This window comes from Asterias rubens, chromosome 13 (genome assembly GCF_902459465.1).
Source record: "Asterias rubens chromosome 13, eAstRub1.3, whole genome shotgun sequence".
Classification (NCBI taxonomy): Eukaryota; Metazoa; Echinodermata; class Asteroidea; order Forcipulatida; family Asteriidae; genus Asterias; species Asterias rubens.
This window is the reverse complement of record NC_047074.1, coordinates 7,935,824-7,953,983: the sequence shown is the minus strand read 5'-3', so window position 1 is coordinate 7,953,983 and position 18,160 is coordinate 7,935,824. Positions and strand designations below refer to the sequence as shown.

The 18,160-nt window shown below is 37.1% G+C and overlaps 1 protein-coding gene across 1 annotated transcript in view; it reads left to right on the top strand.

Moving 5' to 3' along the window:
- The window catches only part of LOC117298678 (tetraspanin-7-like), a 35,376-nt gene extending 18,736 nt beyond the window's left edge, over positions 1-16,640 (top strand). Inside the window, exons 2-7 of the mRNA XM_033781996.1 lie at positions 464-652; positions 1,772-1,846; positions 10,384-10,482; positions 12,967-13,143; positions 15,086-15,169; positions 15,860-16,640. Of these exons, the coding sequence (XP_033637887.1) occupies positions 464-652; positions 1,772-1,846; positions 10,384-10,482; positions 12,967-13,143; positions 15,086-15,169; positions 15,860-15,928 (693 nt within the window). The 3' untranslated portion in view covers positions 15,929-16,640. The remainder of the gene's footprint in view (positions 1-463; positions 653-1,771; positions 1,847-10,383; positions 10,483-12,966; positions 13,144-15,085; positions 15,170-15,859) is intronic.
- Positions 16,641-18,160: the final 1,520 nt, after the last annotated feature.

Here is an 18,160-nt window from a genome sequence, read left to right as displayed (position 1 = left end):
ATACTTTCCCTTTAAGCCCAGAACAGATATTCTCTTTTTGCCCTTTTCAATACCTGTTTGACCATCGGTGATAACAGTAAGTTGTATGTAATGGTGTTGCTCTAGAATGGTGTTGCTCTAGAAAGGTTGTGGGTTCGAATGCCATCCTATAACCCTATATCACGGTGTGGCCATCTTGATTTTACTGCATTCCAACTCATTGTGACCAAACTTAGAGGTTGGACGAAATAATAGAATGTTAGCATTTATTACTGTTATTGAAAAAGGGAACATGACCAAGATGGTGACAGCGTGATCAAGGTCTATATGTAGGTACCTCTAGACAAATGGCATAACTCGGAAAGCATTGAAGAGACAGTGCACATCCATGTTAAAGGGACAGAAACAATGTACGTATTATTTTCCCCGTTGCAATAACCTCATCAGCTAAAACAAAATATTTTGTTTCTCTTTTCCCTTACAGCTTGTCGGTCTGTCACTCCTAGCTGTGGGCATATGGGGTATATTTGAATTAAAATACTACCTGGAGCTGTCCAAAACGGACTACTCCAACGTGGAGTACGTATTGATTGGAACAGGTAGCTTCATGATTGCCGCTGGGATCATCGGATGCTGCGCTACAGTCAAGAATATCGCCTGGCTCCTCCAACTCGTGAGTCATATTAGCATTTACATCGTCCTCTTCCCCCATCAACTTGACACACCTGTGTTACATCGATTGAATTGCTCTGATGTGATCCATTTTCGTTAGAGCCCTGTTTAAGCAGCAAATATTGCTTATAACCTTTCTGCTAAGCAGAAATGAGCAACCAAATGAGCAGCTAAATGTAAAAATGCTGGCTCCTCCAACTCGTGTGTCAACTTGGCATCGCCCTCTTAACTCCTTTCAGCCAAAAGGCATAAAGGTCAACTTGACACATCTGTGACATCGATTGACTTACTCTGATCTGACCAACTTTCATATAGCCCTGCTAAAACAGCAAATATTGCTTATCAAGTTTCTGCTAAGCAGAAATGAGCAGCTAAATGTGCTACCAAATGTAAAAATGCTGGCTCCTCCAACTCATGAGTCTGGAGAATTGCTCTAATCTGACCCATTTTCATATAGCCCTGTTTAAAGCAGCAAATATTGCTTATCAAGTTTCTGTTAAGCAGAAATGAGCAGCTGAATGTAAAAATGCTGGCTCCTCCAACTCGTGAGTCATATTAGCATTTATATCGCCCCCCCCCCCCCTTCCCTCTCCTTTCACCCAAAAGGCATAAAGGTCAACTTGACACACCTGTCATGCCTGTGTTCACATCAATTGAATTGCTCTGGACTGACCCATTTTTGTTAGAGGCCTGTTTAAGCAGCAAATATTGCTTATCAACTTTCTGCTGAGCAGAAATGAGCAGTCAAATGTACAATGTGCGTGTGATATTGGCAGGTTATTTTATTCTGGTAAGCAAAGTTCTAATCTATTGTAAAGTGGTCCTTTCAAGGCAAGTTATTAAAGAAGATGACACAAAACAAAAAATGCAATCGTGGAACATTGTAAAATGTGAGGTTCTCTTATATTTGAATTTTGCGCTGTGGTATTATCCATCAAATGTGTGATACTTTTTTAAAACTCAATCAAAAAATTCTTCCAAACCATACTGCTGTAAAACATTTCAATAATTAATTGCTACATTATTTTAATACAATTGTTGCCAACTTTCACAAAGCACCTGTGAATAAATAGCAATTTGTAAATTGACCGATTGTTGTTGTTGTTATTATTGTTTACAGTATGGCGTCATGGTCTTTGTCGTCTTTATTGCTCTACTAGCTGCAGGTATCTCTGGATTTGTTTACAAAAAACCTGTAAGTCACAAAGTTTAACAACAAATTATACCTGGTGAAAAAAATTTGTAAAACACAATCCCAATTCGTTTACATTCTCAGTATCATGTAAAAACAACCACAGGATTATTCTGTCAGGTCTTGTACGGTTTTTGTGATGGCAAAACATTTTTTCTTAGTTTAAGGAAACTCTAAAAGGATGGAGAGCCCGTCACGTGGGGTGTTTAAACCTTTGATAATGACCAGTGTTTATAACCGGTTGTGAGCGGATACTCTGCGTTAGTCTTGATGCAAGACGTTTCTTGTAATACGGGCGATGCAGGCGCTGTCGGTGGGTTGGCCGCGCTGTGTGTGAAAGGAAAACCGGAACGTGTTGCACCAAGACTATACGCGCATGCGCACAGATGTAACCAGAAATTGTTGGAAATAGGCATGCACGCACGGAGGTTGTACATGTACGTGTAACATGTACATACCATGAAGGTAGAAAAATACAGAGCTCAAGCACATCGGAAACGGATAAGTTTTACAGAGTTTCCTACTTTATTACGCCTTTTAACCAAAAAGGTATTTATGAATGGGATTAAAAGGCCTTCGGCTCGGGCCTTTATCACACGGCAATTCGACCCTGCCTGTTTTAAACGACCGTGAAAGAACTAGTCGCTACCTTTTATTCCCTTATTAAAACCATTGTGGAACACACAACACACAAACAAATACATGTATGGAAATATTACTCATCCACTGAAAACCAGTTATTCAGTTACGTTTGGTGCGCGCATTTTGTAAGAAAATAAGGTTTTTGAACAAAAATGTGCACATCAAATTTATGGATGTAGAATATGTTGTTTGGCAAGAGAAAAATTTCATAAATTTTCAATGTTGGTCAAAGATTTGAGATTAAAGAAACACTCCCCAAGGAAATAATGTCAGTCAAACCATGCACATTTTCCCAATGCTGTATCCTTTCTGCTTCAAAAGGATTTGTCTACTTCTTTTTAATTCCATTTGGTCAGTTCAGACATGTCTCATCAGGTTGTGTTTCTTCATTATTGCCAATAATAAAAAAAGACTCTTGCCACCGTATGACGTCCTTCAGTAGTCTGTGCGCTCAACCCTGAAAGCTGTGGATCTTATTTCCGCATTGACATGTCATTACTGTTCCAGATGGTGACGGAGGACCATACTGCACAGTCAACCATTACCACCCTATAGCCCGTATTGAATAACCCCTTTGTTGCTATTATGAAAGCGGCCATCTTGTAGGGCAGGCTGTATGCGCGTCTAAAGGCGTACATAAATGAAGCACGCAGTGCGCAGCGTTCCCGGTTTGATTTCTACGGCACATGCATGTAGACGCACACACTTTGTACGTAGGGCAAGTAATTGAATGGTGAAGTCATATTTGATACCGTCTATATTCATTTAGTTTTCCAACCATACATTTCAATGCAGTTGGTTTGGATTTCCAGATGGTTTGACCATTTGAAGTGACCCACTTGTACAATTTTAGTTTATTAGGCCTATTTATGACCGAGAGAAAAACAATCTGATACAGGGTAGGGTTGGGGAGAATTTTTGTCTGCTATTATTAAAAATAGCACGTTCTGCTTGTTAGAAAGAAGTGAGTGATCATAAATTCGAAATTCTGAGTTCTAAAGCAATTTTATTACCTGGTGTTTAAACAGACACTTTAAAGGCAGTGGACCGATGCTATTGGTAATTCACTCAAAATAATTATTAGCAAAAAACCTTACTTGGTAACAAGTAATGGGGAGCTGTTGATGGTATAAAACATTGTGAGAAACGGCTCCCTCTGAAGTAACATAGTTTTCGAGAAAGAGGTAATTTTCCACTAATTTTATTTTGAGACCTCACATTTAGATTTTGAGGTCTCAAAATCAAACATCTGAAAACACACAGCTTCCTGTGACAAGGGTGTTTTTTCTTTTATTATTATCTCGCAACTTTGATTACCGATTGAGCTCAAATTTTCACAGGTTTGTTCTTTTATGCAGGTTGAGATACACCAAGCGAGAAGACTGGTCTTTGACAATTGACCGATAGTATCCAGTGTCTTTAAAATAATCAAGACAATCTGGTGAAACTGGAGGATAAAAAAACCACCAACAAATTATGTTGATGGTACCATCTTTTTGTATCAAGATACAAAGTGTGTGCACAATCTTCCATTTGTCTTATCTTACACTGTCACTTAAAAATGTCATTGTCATTTAAAATGTTCAATTTGGTGAAAGTGGAGGATAAAAAAAACCACTGAACAAATATTTGAATGGTATTTATATCAACATACATGCACGTACAGGGTGTGTGCACATTCTTATATCTGTCTACTTGTACATTGTCTATACACAGTAACTTTAATATTAATTTAGAATGTTCATTCTGGCGAAACGAGAGGTTAAAAATACACTTCAAAACCAAAAGAAGATTGAGCATGTAGACTGGGGGAGAAGGGAGATTGGCAGAGGGAATGAGGGAAGGCTTTTGTCCAATAATTTATTGGCCTCTAGGAAACTCAAGGACAGCTCGAGAATTACATCCAGACATGCATTAAATTGTGTTGTGGCTGATTAGGTACGGACATTATTGGTTGTGGATTGCTAGCCATTCCTTAAGTGCGTTGTTGTTGCTGATTAATCATCAGTTGTTTTTGTGAGGTTAGATTGATGACAGTGAATTAAAATGCATTGTGCAAACAAAATCAACAACGTTCCACTTTTAAAGAAACTGTAATACAACTCCTTTTACTGCTCTTTTGTGATATGTTAAAATTATTATTGGCAGCAAATTTGAACATATTAAGAGTCGGTTCAGGTAAATAATTGACATAGTTGCTCACGGTCAAAAAATGAATTTTTTTTATGCTTTGTTGGTGGAAGGGCCTTGGGGTGCAAGTAAACAAAATTGCTTTTTCAATTCTATATATAGCCCGTTGCCATGGTTACGGCTCATTTTGTTTTTTGGCCATTTTAGGCCGATTTTGGGGTTTGAAAAACTGGTTTTTAGCTCATATTTACAACTCCACCCCACCAAAATGCAAAATTATTTCAAAAAACCTTTTATATCACTACAAAGTATCATCCTTGGCCTTCCTTGAGAAAAAAAATTATTGCTTTAAATATCACCCTTGTGCTATTTTTGCATCATGCATTACAGTATGTTTTTAGAACTTGCAAAATCGACATTTTTACCCTATTTTTGGACCCCAAAGGTCAACTTGCCAGGGGTCTCAGAAAATTTTCCTTTCGGCTGTGATTAGGGCCAACATTGGTCTTTCCATATCTGGTGTCAAAAACTTGGGCAATTGTATCCTGTTGTGACAGTACTGCCTCAAAACTAGACTTTTTTCCCAAAAACGTGAAAAATGCCTTTTTAAGGGTCTTTTCACATAATATCGACATACGTGTCCACGGTAAAAAAAAAGAATATTTTTCTTATACTTTGTGGATGGTAGGGACTTGGGGTCCAAATAAACAACATTTACATTTCAAATCATAATATAACACGTTGCCATGGTAACAGTTCATTTGTGTTTAGGCCACTTTAGGCCGATTTGGGGGTCTGAAAAACTGTTTTTTTAGTTAATATTTACAACTCCACCCCACCAAAAAACAAAAATATTTCATAAAACCTTTTACATCACTACAAAGTATCATCCTTGGCTTTACTTGAGACAAAAAAATATTGCTATACATTTCACCCTTGTGCTATTTTTAGAACGTGCATTAGAGTATGTTTTTAGAACTTGCAAAATCAACATTTTTACCATATTTTTTGCCCTCAAAATTTCATTTTTTCAGGGGTCTCAGAATATTTTCCTTTCGGTTTTGATCAGGGCCAAAATTTGTCTTTTTATTTCTGGTAAGAAAAACTTGGGCAAGTGTATCCTGATGTTAACAGTACTGTCTCAAAAATATACTTTTTTCCCCAAACAGAAAAATGCATTTTGAATTGTTTTTTCTTCATATTGAATTTCTAACATTAAAAAGTAATAATTCTATCAATCTTGCAGCTTTCCTAAGCACTAGTGGATTACCCAACATTGATCAGGAACTGTTGATGACCTTAATTTTAGAATTTGCCCGGCCCAGCCCCAATCATATTTCTTGACATTGCATAAAACAATGTTTTGTGAATAGCGCCTCTTTTTTGAAAGTGTTCCCTTTCGGTTGTTATTGGTGTTTTCATGTCTTCTGGGTAGAAACACTGTGTTTATTGTATCCTGTTGTGACTGATCATGCCTTAAGTGTAGTAATTTTTCCAAAAACAATGCATGCTTGTTAAAAATCTGGCACTGTTTCCATGCCCTTTGAGTAATTAATACAAAGTTTTTATTTAAACATAATGGTATCCAACCAAGCTATAACCAATGCTTTGCCACTGAGAGTTCTTGATTTGGCTACTTTACCTATTGTACAGGTATGATTCTCATTGCAAGTAGAGTGCGATGAGCATTCTTTACAAGTTGTCTTTAATACAGGGCCTACTCTCCTTGGTCCCTGCCTGCTACCAAATGTAACATTTTTTGGTGAGATAGAGATCATAAACAATGTAGTTTCTGTGCTTGAGGCAGATGGTTTAGAGCATCCAATCATGTCCAACACAAATGTGGGAAATTAAAAAGCCCGCTTAAATGTGTTGGAAAAGTTTGCCAAGATCTTATTAAAAACAATGATACTAACGATTTGCAAGATGAGCGTAAGAGATCATTTAAAAGGAACACGTTGCCTGGGATCGGTCAAGTTAGTCTTTGAAATGCGTTTGTAACCGTTTGTTATAAAATGCATGGTTAGAAAGATGTTTTTGAGTGATACTTGTGTGGATCATTATATTCTACTTTTAAAATATCTTTCTAATCATATGCATTTTGTAATAAACAAATTCTAAGATTTAGGTCATCAACAAGTCCTGATCAATGTTTGGTAATGCACTAAGCCTACAGAGTGCTTATGAAAAGCTGCCAGATTGATGGAATTATTACTAAATTCAAAATGAAGCAAATTTTGGCCCTAATCAAAATCGAAAGGAAAATATTCTGAGACCCCTGAAAAAAAGCAATTTTGAGTCAAAAAAATAGGGTAAAAATGTTGATTTTGCAAGTTCTAAACACATACTCTAATGCACGTTCTAAAAATAGCACAAGGGTGAAATTTATAGCAATATTTGTTTGTCTCAAGTAAAGCCAAGGATGATAATTTGTAGTGATGGAAAAGGTTTTATGAAATATTTTTGTTTTTTGGTTGGGTGGAGTTGTAAATATTAACTAAAAAAACAGTTTTTCAGACCCCAAAATCGGCCTAAAGTGGCCTAAACACAAATGAACTGTTACCATGGCAACGTGTTATATTATGATTTGAAATGTAAATGTTGTTTGTTTGGACCCCAAGTCCCTACCATCCACAAAGTATAAGAAAAATTTTTCCTTTTTTTTTTTTTACGGTGGACACGTATGTCGATATTATGTGAAAAGACCCTTAAAAAGTCATTTATCACGTTTTTGGGAAAAAAGTCTAGTTTTGAGGCAGTACTGTCACAACAGGATACAATTGCCCAAGTTTTTGACACCAGATATGGAAAGACCAATGTTGGCCCTAATCACAGCCGAAAGGAAAATTTTCTGAGACCCCTGGCAAGTTGACATTTCGGGGTCCAAAAATAGGGTAAAAATGTCGATTTTGCAAGTTCTAAAAACATACTCTAATACACGTTCTAAAAATAGCACAAGGGTGAAATTTATAGCAATATTTGTTTGTCTCAAGTAAAGCCAAGGATGATAATTTGTAGTGATGGAAAAGGTTTTATGAAATATTTTTGTTTTTTGGTTGGGTGGAGTTGTAAATATTAACTAAAAAAACAGTTTTTCAGACCCCAAAATCGGCCTAAAGTGGCCTAAACACAAATGAACTGTTACCATGGCAACGTGTTATATTATGATTTGAAATGTAAATGTTGTTTGTTTGGACCCCAAGTCCCTACCATCCACAAAGTATAAGAAAAATATTCCTTTTTTTTTTACGGTGGACACGTATGTCAATATTATGTGAAAAGACCCTTAAAAAGTCATTTATCACGTTTTTGGGAAAAAAGTCTAGTTTTGAGGCAGTACTGTCACAACAGGATACGATTGCCCAAGTTTTTGACACCAGATATGGAAAGACCAATGTTGGCCCTAATCACAGCCGAAAGGAAAATTTTCTGAGACCCCTGGCAAGTTGACATTTCGGGGTCCAAAAATAGGGTAAAAATGTCGATTTTGCAAGTTCTAAAAACATACTCTAATGCACGTTCTAAAAATAGCACAAGGATGAAATTTATAGCAATATTTGTTTGTCTCAAGTAAAGCCAAGGATGATAATTTGTAGTGATGGAAAAGGTTTTATGAAATATTTTTGTTTTTTGGTTGGGTGGAGTTGTAAATATTAACTAAAAAAACAGTTTTTCAGACCCCAAAATCGGCCTAAAGTGGCCTAAACACAAATGAACTGTTACCATGGCAACGTGTTATATTATGATTTGAAATGTAAATGTTGTTTGTTTGGACCCCAAGTCCCTACCATCCACAAAGTATAAGAAAAATATTCCTTTTTTTTTTTACGGTGGACACGTATGTCAATATTATGTGAAAAGACCCTTAAAAAGTCATTTATCACGTTTTTGGGAAAAAAGTCTAGTTTTGAGGCAGTACTGTCACAACAGGATACGATTGCCCAAGTTTTTGACACCAGATATGGAAAGACCAATGTTGGCCCTAATCACAGCCGAAAGGAAAATTTTCTGAGACCCCTGGCAAGTTGACATTTCGGGGTCCAAAATAGGGTAAAAATGTCGATTTTGCAAGTTCTAAAAACATACTCTAATGCACGTTCTAAAAATAGCACAAGGATGAAATTTATAGCAATATTTGTTTGTCTCAAGTAAAGCCAAGGATGATAATTTGTAGTGATGGAAAAGGTTTTATGAAATATTTTTGTTTTTTGGTTGGGTGGAGTTGTAAATATTAACTAAAAAAACAGTTTTTCAGACCCCAAAATCGGCCTAAAGTGGCCTAAACACAAATGAACTGTTACCATGGCAACGTGTTATATTATGATTTGAAATGTAAATGTTGTTTGTTTGGACCCCAAGTCCCTACCATCCACAAAGTATAAGAAAAATATTCCTTTTTTTTTTTACGGTGGACACGTATGTCAATATTATGTGAAAAGACCCTTAAAAAGTCATTTATCACGTTTTTGGGAAAAAAGTCTAGTTTTGAGGCAGTACTGTCACAACAGGATACAATTGCCCAAGTTTTTGACACCAGATATGGAAAGACCAATGTTGGCCCTAATCACAGCCGAAAGGAAAATTTTCTGAGACCCCTGGCAAGTTGACATTTCGGGGTCCAAAAATAGGGTAAAAATGTCGATTTTGCAAGTTCTAAAAACATACTGTAATGCATGATGCAAAAATAGCACAAGGGTGATATTTAAAGCAATAATTTTTTTTCTCAAGGAAGGCCAAGGATGATACTTTGTAGTGATATAAAAGGTTTTTTGAAATAATTTTGCATTTTGGTGGGGTGGAGTTGTAAATATGAGCTAAAAACCAGTTTTTCAGACCCCAAAATTGGCCTAAAATGGCCAAAAAACAAAATGAGCCGTAACCATGGCAATGGGCTATATATAGAATTGAAAATGCAATTTTGTTTACTTGCACCCCAAGGCCCTTCCACCCACAAAGTATTAAAAAAATTCATTTTTTGACCGTGAGCAACTATGTCAATTATTTACCTGAACTGACTCTTAAGTCTCAGAATTTATTCAGATAACCGTGTTTATGAAAACATGTTTGTGAGGAGCGATGTGTCAGCCATGAAACTGCACTTTTGCTCCCTCAAACAGAGATCCTTATTACTTAGGAAAAAGCTCTTTTTGTGATGGATCGGGAACAGTTTTAAAGACACTGGACACTACAGGTAATTGTCAAAGTCTTCTCACTTGGTGTAGCTCAACATATGCATAAAATAACAAACCTGTGAAAATTTGAGCTCGATTGGTCGTCGGAGTTGTAAGATAATTATGAAAGAAAAAAACACCCTTGTCACACGAAGTTGTGTGCTTTCAGATGCTTGATTTCCAGTCCTCAAATTCTAAATCTGAGGTCGCGAAATCAAATAAGCCTGTTTCATACTTCCTGCGAATGTGAATGCAATACAAATTTTGACGTCACAAGTTCGCAACAAATAATTCTCATCAGTTGACTTGTGCTCAACTCCTGCGAAACATTTGATGCCAAAACCGCCATGTGACGTCAAAATTTGCAGAATTTTAGCATGAACCGGTCTTAGTTGGGTACAAGTACTTTTTGTCCGAGTACAAGAACCAGTAATTTTTTTTCTTCAGCGGAACGATTCTAGTACAATATGTTTCTTCTGCGAGTCAAGAAAAACCCCAGGACTTAACATCGAGTGTGTACAAGTATTGAGTACAATTTTGTACAACAACTCTGATTTTTTAAGATGGTTTATTTGTCTCTCTCACTTTTGTTTTCAGTTGCAAGAGGGATTCAAGAAAGGACTGAAGGAACACATTGATGATTATAAGGGATCGTCCAAAGTACCGGATTCATATGTAGACAAACTCCAAGAAAAGGTGAGTTAATGCCAAATGGAAAGGATGACCGAGGTACAACAAACATGTACAGTTTCTTTCAGGGCCCAATTTCATAGAGCTGCTAAGCACAAAGCTTGTCTAGCATGACATTTCTTCCTTTATAAAAACAGGATTACAAACCAACTTTCCATTTGTTGCATATTGCTTGTTACTGGTATTCAACTGTTGTTTCGTTATCCTGAAAATCGCCTGGAAATTTGGTTGGTAATCCTGTTTTTATCAAGGAAGAAATTTCACGCTAAGCAAATTCTTGTGCTTAGCAGCTCTTTGAAATTTGGCCCAGGTAATAAAACCAAGGGACCCTCAATGACTTGTGACCTGTTGGCCTGAGATACATACATGTAATGTGTAGAGAAAATGATGAAGAAATATAAGTTTTCCGAAACACGAGAGAGAAACCGCAAAATCCGGAAACACACTGCAATGAACAGTGATTTTTGAGGTCCAGGGCAAATGCTTTTTTCCCCGAAACATCTAACATGTATAAAATATGGAAAAAGTTCTCTGGAGAATCCGTACTGGTAACAAATTTAAAAACAGTTAGTAATATTTATTATTATTAATATGGAATGTCAATTTTGTTTGTGAAAAAGTGCTTTACATTAAAGGCTTTTCCGCAAAATATTATCATTGTTGAAAGCCTCTAAGAGGTTATTTAACACAACTATCACAGGATCTCAGAGAATAAACTTACATTCATGTTCATGAAGCTTTGTTTTCAATAAAGGTTTGTAACAATACATGTATGTAATTGGGAAAGCGAAACTTTTACATGTACAGGTATGAACAAACTAAACTCCCTCCTAACCATACATTATTGTGGTATTTTGCTCTGCCTTGGCACCTTGCTTACATTTTGCGTACATGTACGTGCCAACGAGTAATCCCTTGGCAATACATCGCCGAAGTCATTGATCAAATTTCCTGACAAACACGCTTTAACGCATGATAGATTAAGGCTGGAGCGCTTTAAATACGAGAGAGATTCGTCCTTAACTCATGGTTTATAATCTAGCCACTTCACTGCCACTATATCAACAAGAAGACTTCTTTCCCAACAGACTGTATCACTCAGCCATGAATCCAATGATAGTCGACATCTAATTATCCGGCAATTCCCATGTGGACACAGTTCCCAGTAACTGATAGGCAGAAAATGTTGTGTAGTGTAAATTTAGTTGCTATTTAAAGCAAAAGTCAGCCGGGAACTATTCAATTGTCTGTATTCTGAATTGAAAACAGACTGGTTACCTGTGTTGTTTGCTTATAATCAAGTTTTTTTAATACATGATATGTACGTGCATGTACTGGCCTATTTGATAAGGCATTGGGCTCCAGCTCTGGTGTTTCTGTACAGCGGGTTGTGGGTTCGAGTCCCAGTCGTGACACTTGTGTCCTTGGTCAAGACACTTAACCATTATTACTCAATTGCATGGGACATACGTTTACGCCATCGGTCTCGTGTGCTGTGTAATGCACTAAAAGAACCCAGTTCATTTATCAAAAAGAGAAAGGGTTGGCCCTGGTACTCCTGGTTTGATGGGACAGCACCTTGTAAACCATTGCTTGGTGTTATATAAATGAATTTGTCTAGTACTTCAAAACATAGCTGGACAATTTCTTGTAGGAAAATACTAAATATTGAACCGCCTTGAGTGTCACTGTCGAATATAACGAGCGCTATATGAGAAACCACTATTTAATTATTATCCCTTTGTCAAACTGTTGTGCCATTTGCCTTCAAAGTCAGACGAAGCTTCCTCCAAAGGTCACACCTACTACCTTGACAACGGATCACAACACTTCCCTAACGACCCATTCTACTGCTAACTGAAAACAGAGCACGAACTCAACATTTTTTAACATCATGATACATTGTAACTTCCAAATCCAGCAAAAATAAGGGCAAGTGATGGTGAACTGCTTTGCAGCATTTTATTTCATGATTTATTTCTGGTTGTGAAGCCACTCTCAGAGAAGTGAACTTAATCACCATACATAGCCAAGAACCCCATGGAGAGAAGTTTTTGGGTGTGAGAGGAGCTCGATTACATGTATGTAAGGAATTTGATAGCAATGCCTGTGTACTTTTACAAACTCAATTACATGTATAACCCTGAATATTTTATTTTAGAACAAACCGAGTACATGTAATGAAAACTGCATCGATCATCAATAACAAATCTTTCTTCAGCTGCGCCACGCATCTGGAACAACGTTCAAATCTCTTCTCAAAACTTATCTTATGTCACAGGTTTTCATGGACAAATTTTGTTGTGTCTGTTTTTTTCTTTGTTTTGTTTTGTTTTGTTTGTTGTTGGTTTTAATGCGCCTTGAACACCCAGCAGGGTGGATACATGCGCGTTACGTACAAGTCTTATTATTATTATTATTAATAATTATAACAAAAGTTTGTCTCTACCTTTACACATTTGAATGTATGTACTTTGTAATTTTGTTTAGCTTTCATGCTGCGGCTCGCAAAATTACACTGACTGGATGCAATCGGATTGGTCTCAGGATCATGTGAACCAGGTACCGTCAAGCTGCTGCAACGCTTCCGTCAGTGAAGACATCTGCAGCAAACAGCAGTCTGCTATTCCTATCAAGACGAATGGAACATTGCTAGCATTTAACAAGGTAGGTATAATAAATGTACAATAAATGTTATAGTACTCTCAAGTCTATTGTAACACAAATTAGAAAATAAAATAAGCTGTTGCAAACAACTTACTATTTTATTATTAATAATAATAATAATAATAACAACAGGTATTTAGAAGTGCTCCCCATAGAAAACTATATCACAGCGCTTACAAAAACTGAAAATGCACACTAAACAACAAAATCTTATCGGAAAAGCTACATGTACATACACAATGTTTGAAAAGAAAGAGAAAAAGAGAAAAGCTTAAACAGGGAAGAGATGTGTTGTCAGAAGTTTTAACCCATACACCGATAAGTGAAAAGCACTGTACATTGTATACTCAGTACTTTCCTGAGTCCTGTGAAAAAAAAAAAAAACATTCAAAGGCATAATGCTCGGGTGGGATTCAAACCCACAACCTTTGCCGTTCCAGAGCAGAACGTCCTACATGTATCAATGAACCACCGATACCTAAAGGCAGTCTGTATTCAATAAACTTGGGTGTTGTTTTCGATCGCAACATGTCCATGTCTGCTCACATTACTCAGCTCTGTCGCTCTCTTAACTGGCATATACGCAACCTAAGCCGGATCAGGAGGTTTCTTGATTTCAGCGCCTGCCATAATGCTGTCCGTGCCTTAATTCTGTCCAAGCTGGACTATGGCTGCTGCCTCCTGAATGGTGTTTCACAGAAAGATGTTTCCCGCCTTCAACGGCTCCAAAACCGCTGTGCCAGACTTATCTTTCAGCTGCCCAAATTCACTCACTCATCTCCACTTCTCAAGCAATTACACTGGCTTCCAGTTGCCCAACGCATTCAATTCCGTACAATGGTCCACACATATAAATCCCTCAATCACTGTGCCCCGGATTATCTCTCCTCTCTCCTTCCACTCCAGACATCTTCTTACTCTCTTCGCTCTACTACTGGTAAATCCCTTTCAGTTCACAAAACCCATAAACTTGCAGGTGATAGGGCATTTTCAATTGCTGCTCCCCGACTATGGAATTCTCTACCTACCCTTACCAGAAGCTCCAACAGTGTCCCAGCCTTCAAACGTGCTCTCAAAACCCACCTTTTTGCCTCTTCGTAGCTGGTCATCTTTATCTTTGTTCTGTCTTTTTCCCTCTTCATTCCTTCTCAGCGCCTTGTATCCTTTGGCAATTTGGCGCTTTATAAATACTGTTATTATTATTATTATTATTATTATTTTAGCAGTGGAGGTTCGAATCCCATCTGAGTAATAAGTGAGTGGATTTTGTGGTCACACGACTCAGGAAAGTACTGACTATACAATGCTTTACACACATTGATGAAGGCATGCCTGTATATGCTTTGTTTATGAAAGGGCAAGGGCACCAAGTCATTTATTCCTTGGTAAATAGTTAAGTGCACCCTATGAGGAAATTGGAAATTTCAATTGTCCAGAGCATTTCATAGGCACCAAGGCAATGACCAGGGGGCATGAAGGCAATCTTCTCCGTTGCCTCCGTGCAGGCCTGATGTATGGCAAACAAAAAAAATCTGTACCCCAGATGCAAATTTTACATATATAAAATTCAGGGCTGTTCGCAATTGCTCTCCTGTACAGACTGTCTGGAAACAATTATGTTAAGCATTGACGCCAGACCAATCAAGTCAGTCTGACAATTCAGCATTGAAGGAAGACCCAAATTTATCAACCCTCGCTTGTCGATTCAATTTCCATGCCATCCTGCTGCCTTGAAAAGCCTACCCTATGGGGGTTATTTCTTTGTTTTCACAATAAGCAAACTGGAAATGTCTTTGCACATCCACTTAGCAACGACGGGAGTGTAGACTTGAAATTCAGCGGTTGACATAGCTATACACAGAACGCTTTTTTGTTCAGCCTGTGTACGTATGTGGTGTACAATGCCAAACTAATGACATGATAAATGGTTGCTTGGTTACAGGGTTGCTATGAGAAAGTGGCTTCTTTTCTTGACAACAAGATGGCCATTATTGGGGGCAGCGCTCTTGGATTCGCTTTCTTTCAGGTGAGGCCATAAGGACATGATTTAAAGTTACATTCAGAAAAGCAATCAAGTTTTTCAGGAAAACAAATTAGTTTTTCAGGAAAACAAATTAGTTTTTTTTCAGAGAAACAAATGAGTTTTTCTTTCATCGATGAATGGGAATGATTAAAGGGTGTCTAATTTTCGATAAAATATAAGAAAAGATAAATAATTTTTCCCCTCTTCTTTGGTGAGACCCTAGAGTTCAATGCAAAAAGACAAATTAGTTTTTTCTAACAGTTCATTGATGTCTGGGTTATTTTGGGGTGGGGAAATAAAGATAGGTTCCATGGCAGCTTTTGTTCCCTCCAATTCCTTGTTCTTTGAAAAGAAACGTAATGCAATCAAAGTACATGTAAATGAGTTGTGTACCTAAAATATCGCTTATGGAGAAACAAGCCAAAAGAGATTAACAAAGTTAAAAATTCTGTAATTTTAAATGCCAAATTATACATATTTTTTATATCGTGGCAACTTCTTTCCTGATAAATAAAATCAAAATGGGGTTTCAATTAGCATTGAACATGTTGAAATAATGAACCAATTTATTTTCAATAAACAACTCAACATTAAACTCCTTTTCTCAGTTTTATTCTCTTGCATCTCTTGGTATTTCTACTTAAAAAGTGTCCACAGGTGGTTTGACTTTTAATTGTGTGTTGCTCTCCACAGATCATCGGAATCGTTCTTGCCTTCGGACTCGCCAAACTCATCAACACCAACAAGTATGAGATGATGTGAGAACCCTAAACCCATCCTACCCAACCCCTTACCCCCAGCCTCCTCCACCCCCCCCACCCACACCCACACCCTCCTCACGCCCAAATCTACCCCCCCCCCCCAAAGCCAAAGCCCCACATCTATTCAACGTCATGTAGTAATCTATTTGTACACTTATTAAAGACACCGCTAGTCTTGAATTTGCTGCAACCACCAGTAAAGCAAGTTCGTCAACCAAAAGTGTACCGAGGAAGGTTGGCTTTTCCTTTATTGCCCAAAACATAGTGTAACTTTTAATCTGTAGATTCTGAAACCTACTGTGTACACAGCTCCCGATAGACGCCATTTTAACAGGCAACTTGTGTATTGGCCTGTAAGCCGCGTCATTTGCTACATGACTAGGGATCAATTTCAGAAAGCCTGTATAAGCATACAAACTTAGATGCCATTTTTACAGGCAACTTGGGTACGAGCTTTGAGCTGTAAGCATACCAAATTTTAATTGGTTGTTCTTTAGTTATTTGGAGTTCAAATCATAATTTGTAGACGGCACTATTTATTTTCTTCCAGATGCAATCGTACCATCATTAATATAATGAGCAAAAGCCTCTTCAAAGTTTTGTCAATGGTTTTGTGCAAGTTGTAATCAAAGAAATATTTGTGACAAGACGTGCTTGTATTATAACCCAAAAAGTAAAACAAAAAATCAATTAAAACTATTAGAAGTATTAAACAGAGTATAGTATTGGATATTCTGGTGACAACATTGTGTGTTTCAGAAAGTCACAGATATTAATTGATTTCTGATTAACTTTTATTGTTGTTGGCTTGGTCGTCCTGACTACTTTTCAATAAGATAAACACTTACAAAAAAGTCTTTTTCCAAAATATTTGTTTTCTTTTGATTAGTATTTAGCATAGTTTCTTAGTAATAGTACTCAGTGTAAATAGTCTTGGGTTTAACCCTTGGCAGATATTTTTCTCCATTTCATACTTCATAGTTATGTCGGTTTTTAAGTTGTCCTTCGGTGCACAGGGCAGTGACCACGCCCCCTCCCCATCCAAAAAGAAAAAGAAAAATCATTAGCAGTAGAAGTAATAAAAGAAGCAGTGCACTGAAATGTTCAATGTATCTTTCTTTGATCTCTGTCCTTTTGTAGAGTCATCTTTCACTCTCTTACAGTCATACAAAGTTCTTTAAGATTTCCTTCATGTTTAACATCTCAACATCTTTCTTATTTTTAATGCACTCTCTTGCCTTGACTTCCTCTTCCCCCCCCCCCCCCTTGAAGATGGATATTTGGTTGTGATCCCAAGTTAATATCGCAAAGTGCAACTCGATGTACTTTAACTGATGAACTTTTGTTTACGAAACTGTACTTAAAAAAAATTGTTTTCAGTTGCCCATGTTATATTGATCACAGTAATAAGAAATCTGGTTTACTATTGCAATAATGTCGACGATCTATTGTTATCAATAGTGTCTTTTAACACATCAAATCCCTCAAATTATTCGGGAACACATGATTTGCAATTACTGCGGTAAATGATTTTTGGGTAGCCATTGATTTACCAACTTACACTTAACAGGGTTTTTTATCAACATTCTTCTAATGCCTTCAAGTTTGCCTTTTTAAAATACTTTCAAGATTTTCTTCTTATCTCATTATTAAAAACCAATAACATTGTTCCTTTGATGCTCTTTAATTGGTATTGGTTTCGAATCCAGTATCCTGTTGTGAAGCATCAGTTTTAGTTACAGTTTAAGCTAGATAAGTTAGGCATCCCACTTCCATCAAAATCCAACAGCAGATTACGCTTGATTTTGGTAAACAGATCTACACCGCCCATGATGAATCTTACTGCCGACATTTTTTGTAGGACTTGGAGTCCTTGCGCATTACTAATGTATGCAGTTAGCTCTGAAAATGATGAAATGTTCACGATTTAAAGCAAAGAAAATTCATTTCTTTGGCATAGGGGATAAAGAATATTCATTTTGGTTTTTACCCATATACACCAATGTGTGTTAGCACTGTATACTCAGTACTTACCCGAGTTATGTGAGTATACTCAGTACTTACCCATGTTCTGTGAAAAAAAATCACAGGCATATTACTGGGGTGGGATTCGAACCCATGACCTTTGTACACGTAATTCTAGAGCAGTGTCATACCAACTAGACCACCGAGATTGCTCAGTAGGGAGAGGCAGTTAATTTCATCACAGCAAAATAGCCAACTTTTAAAATGT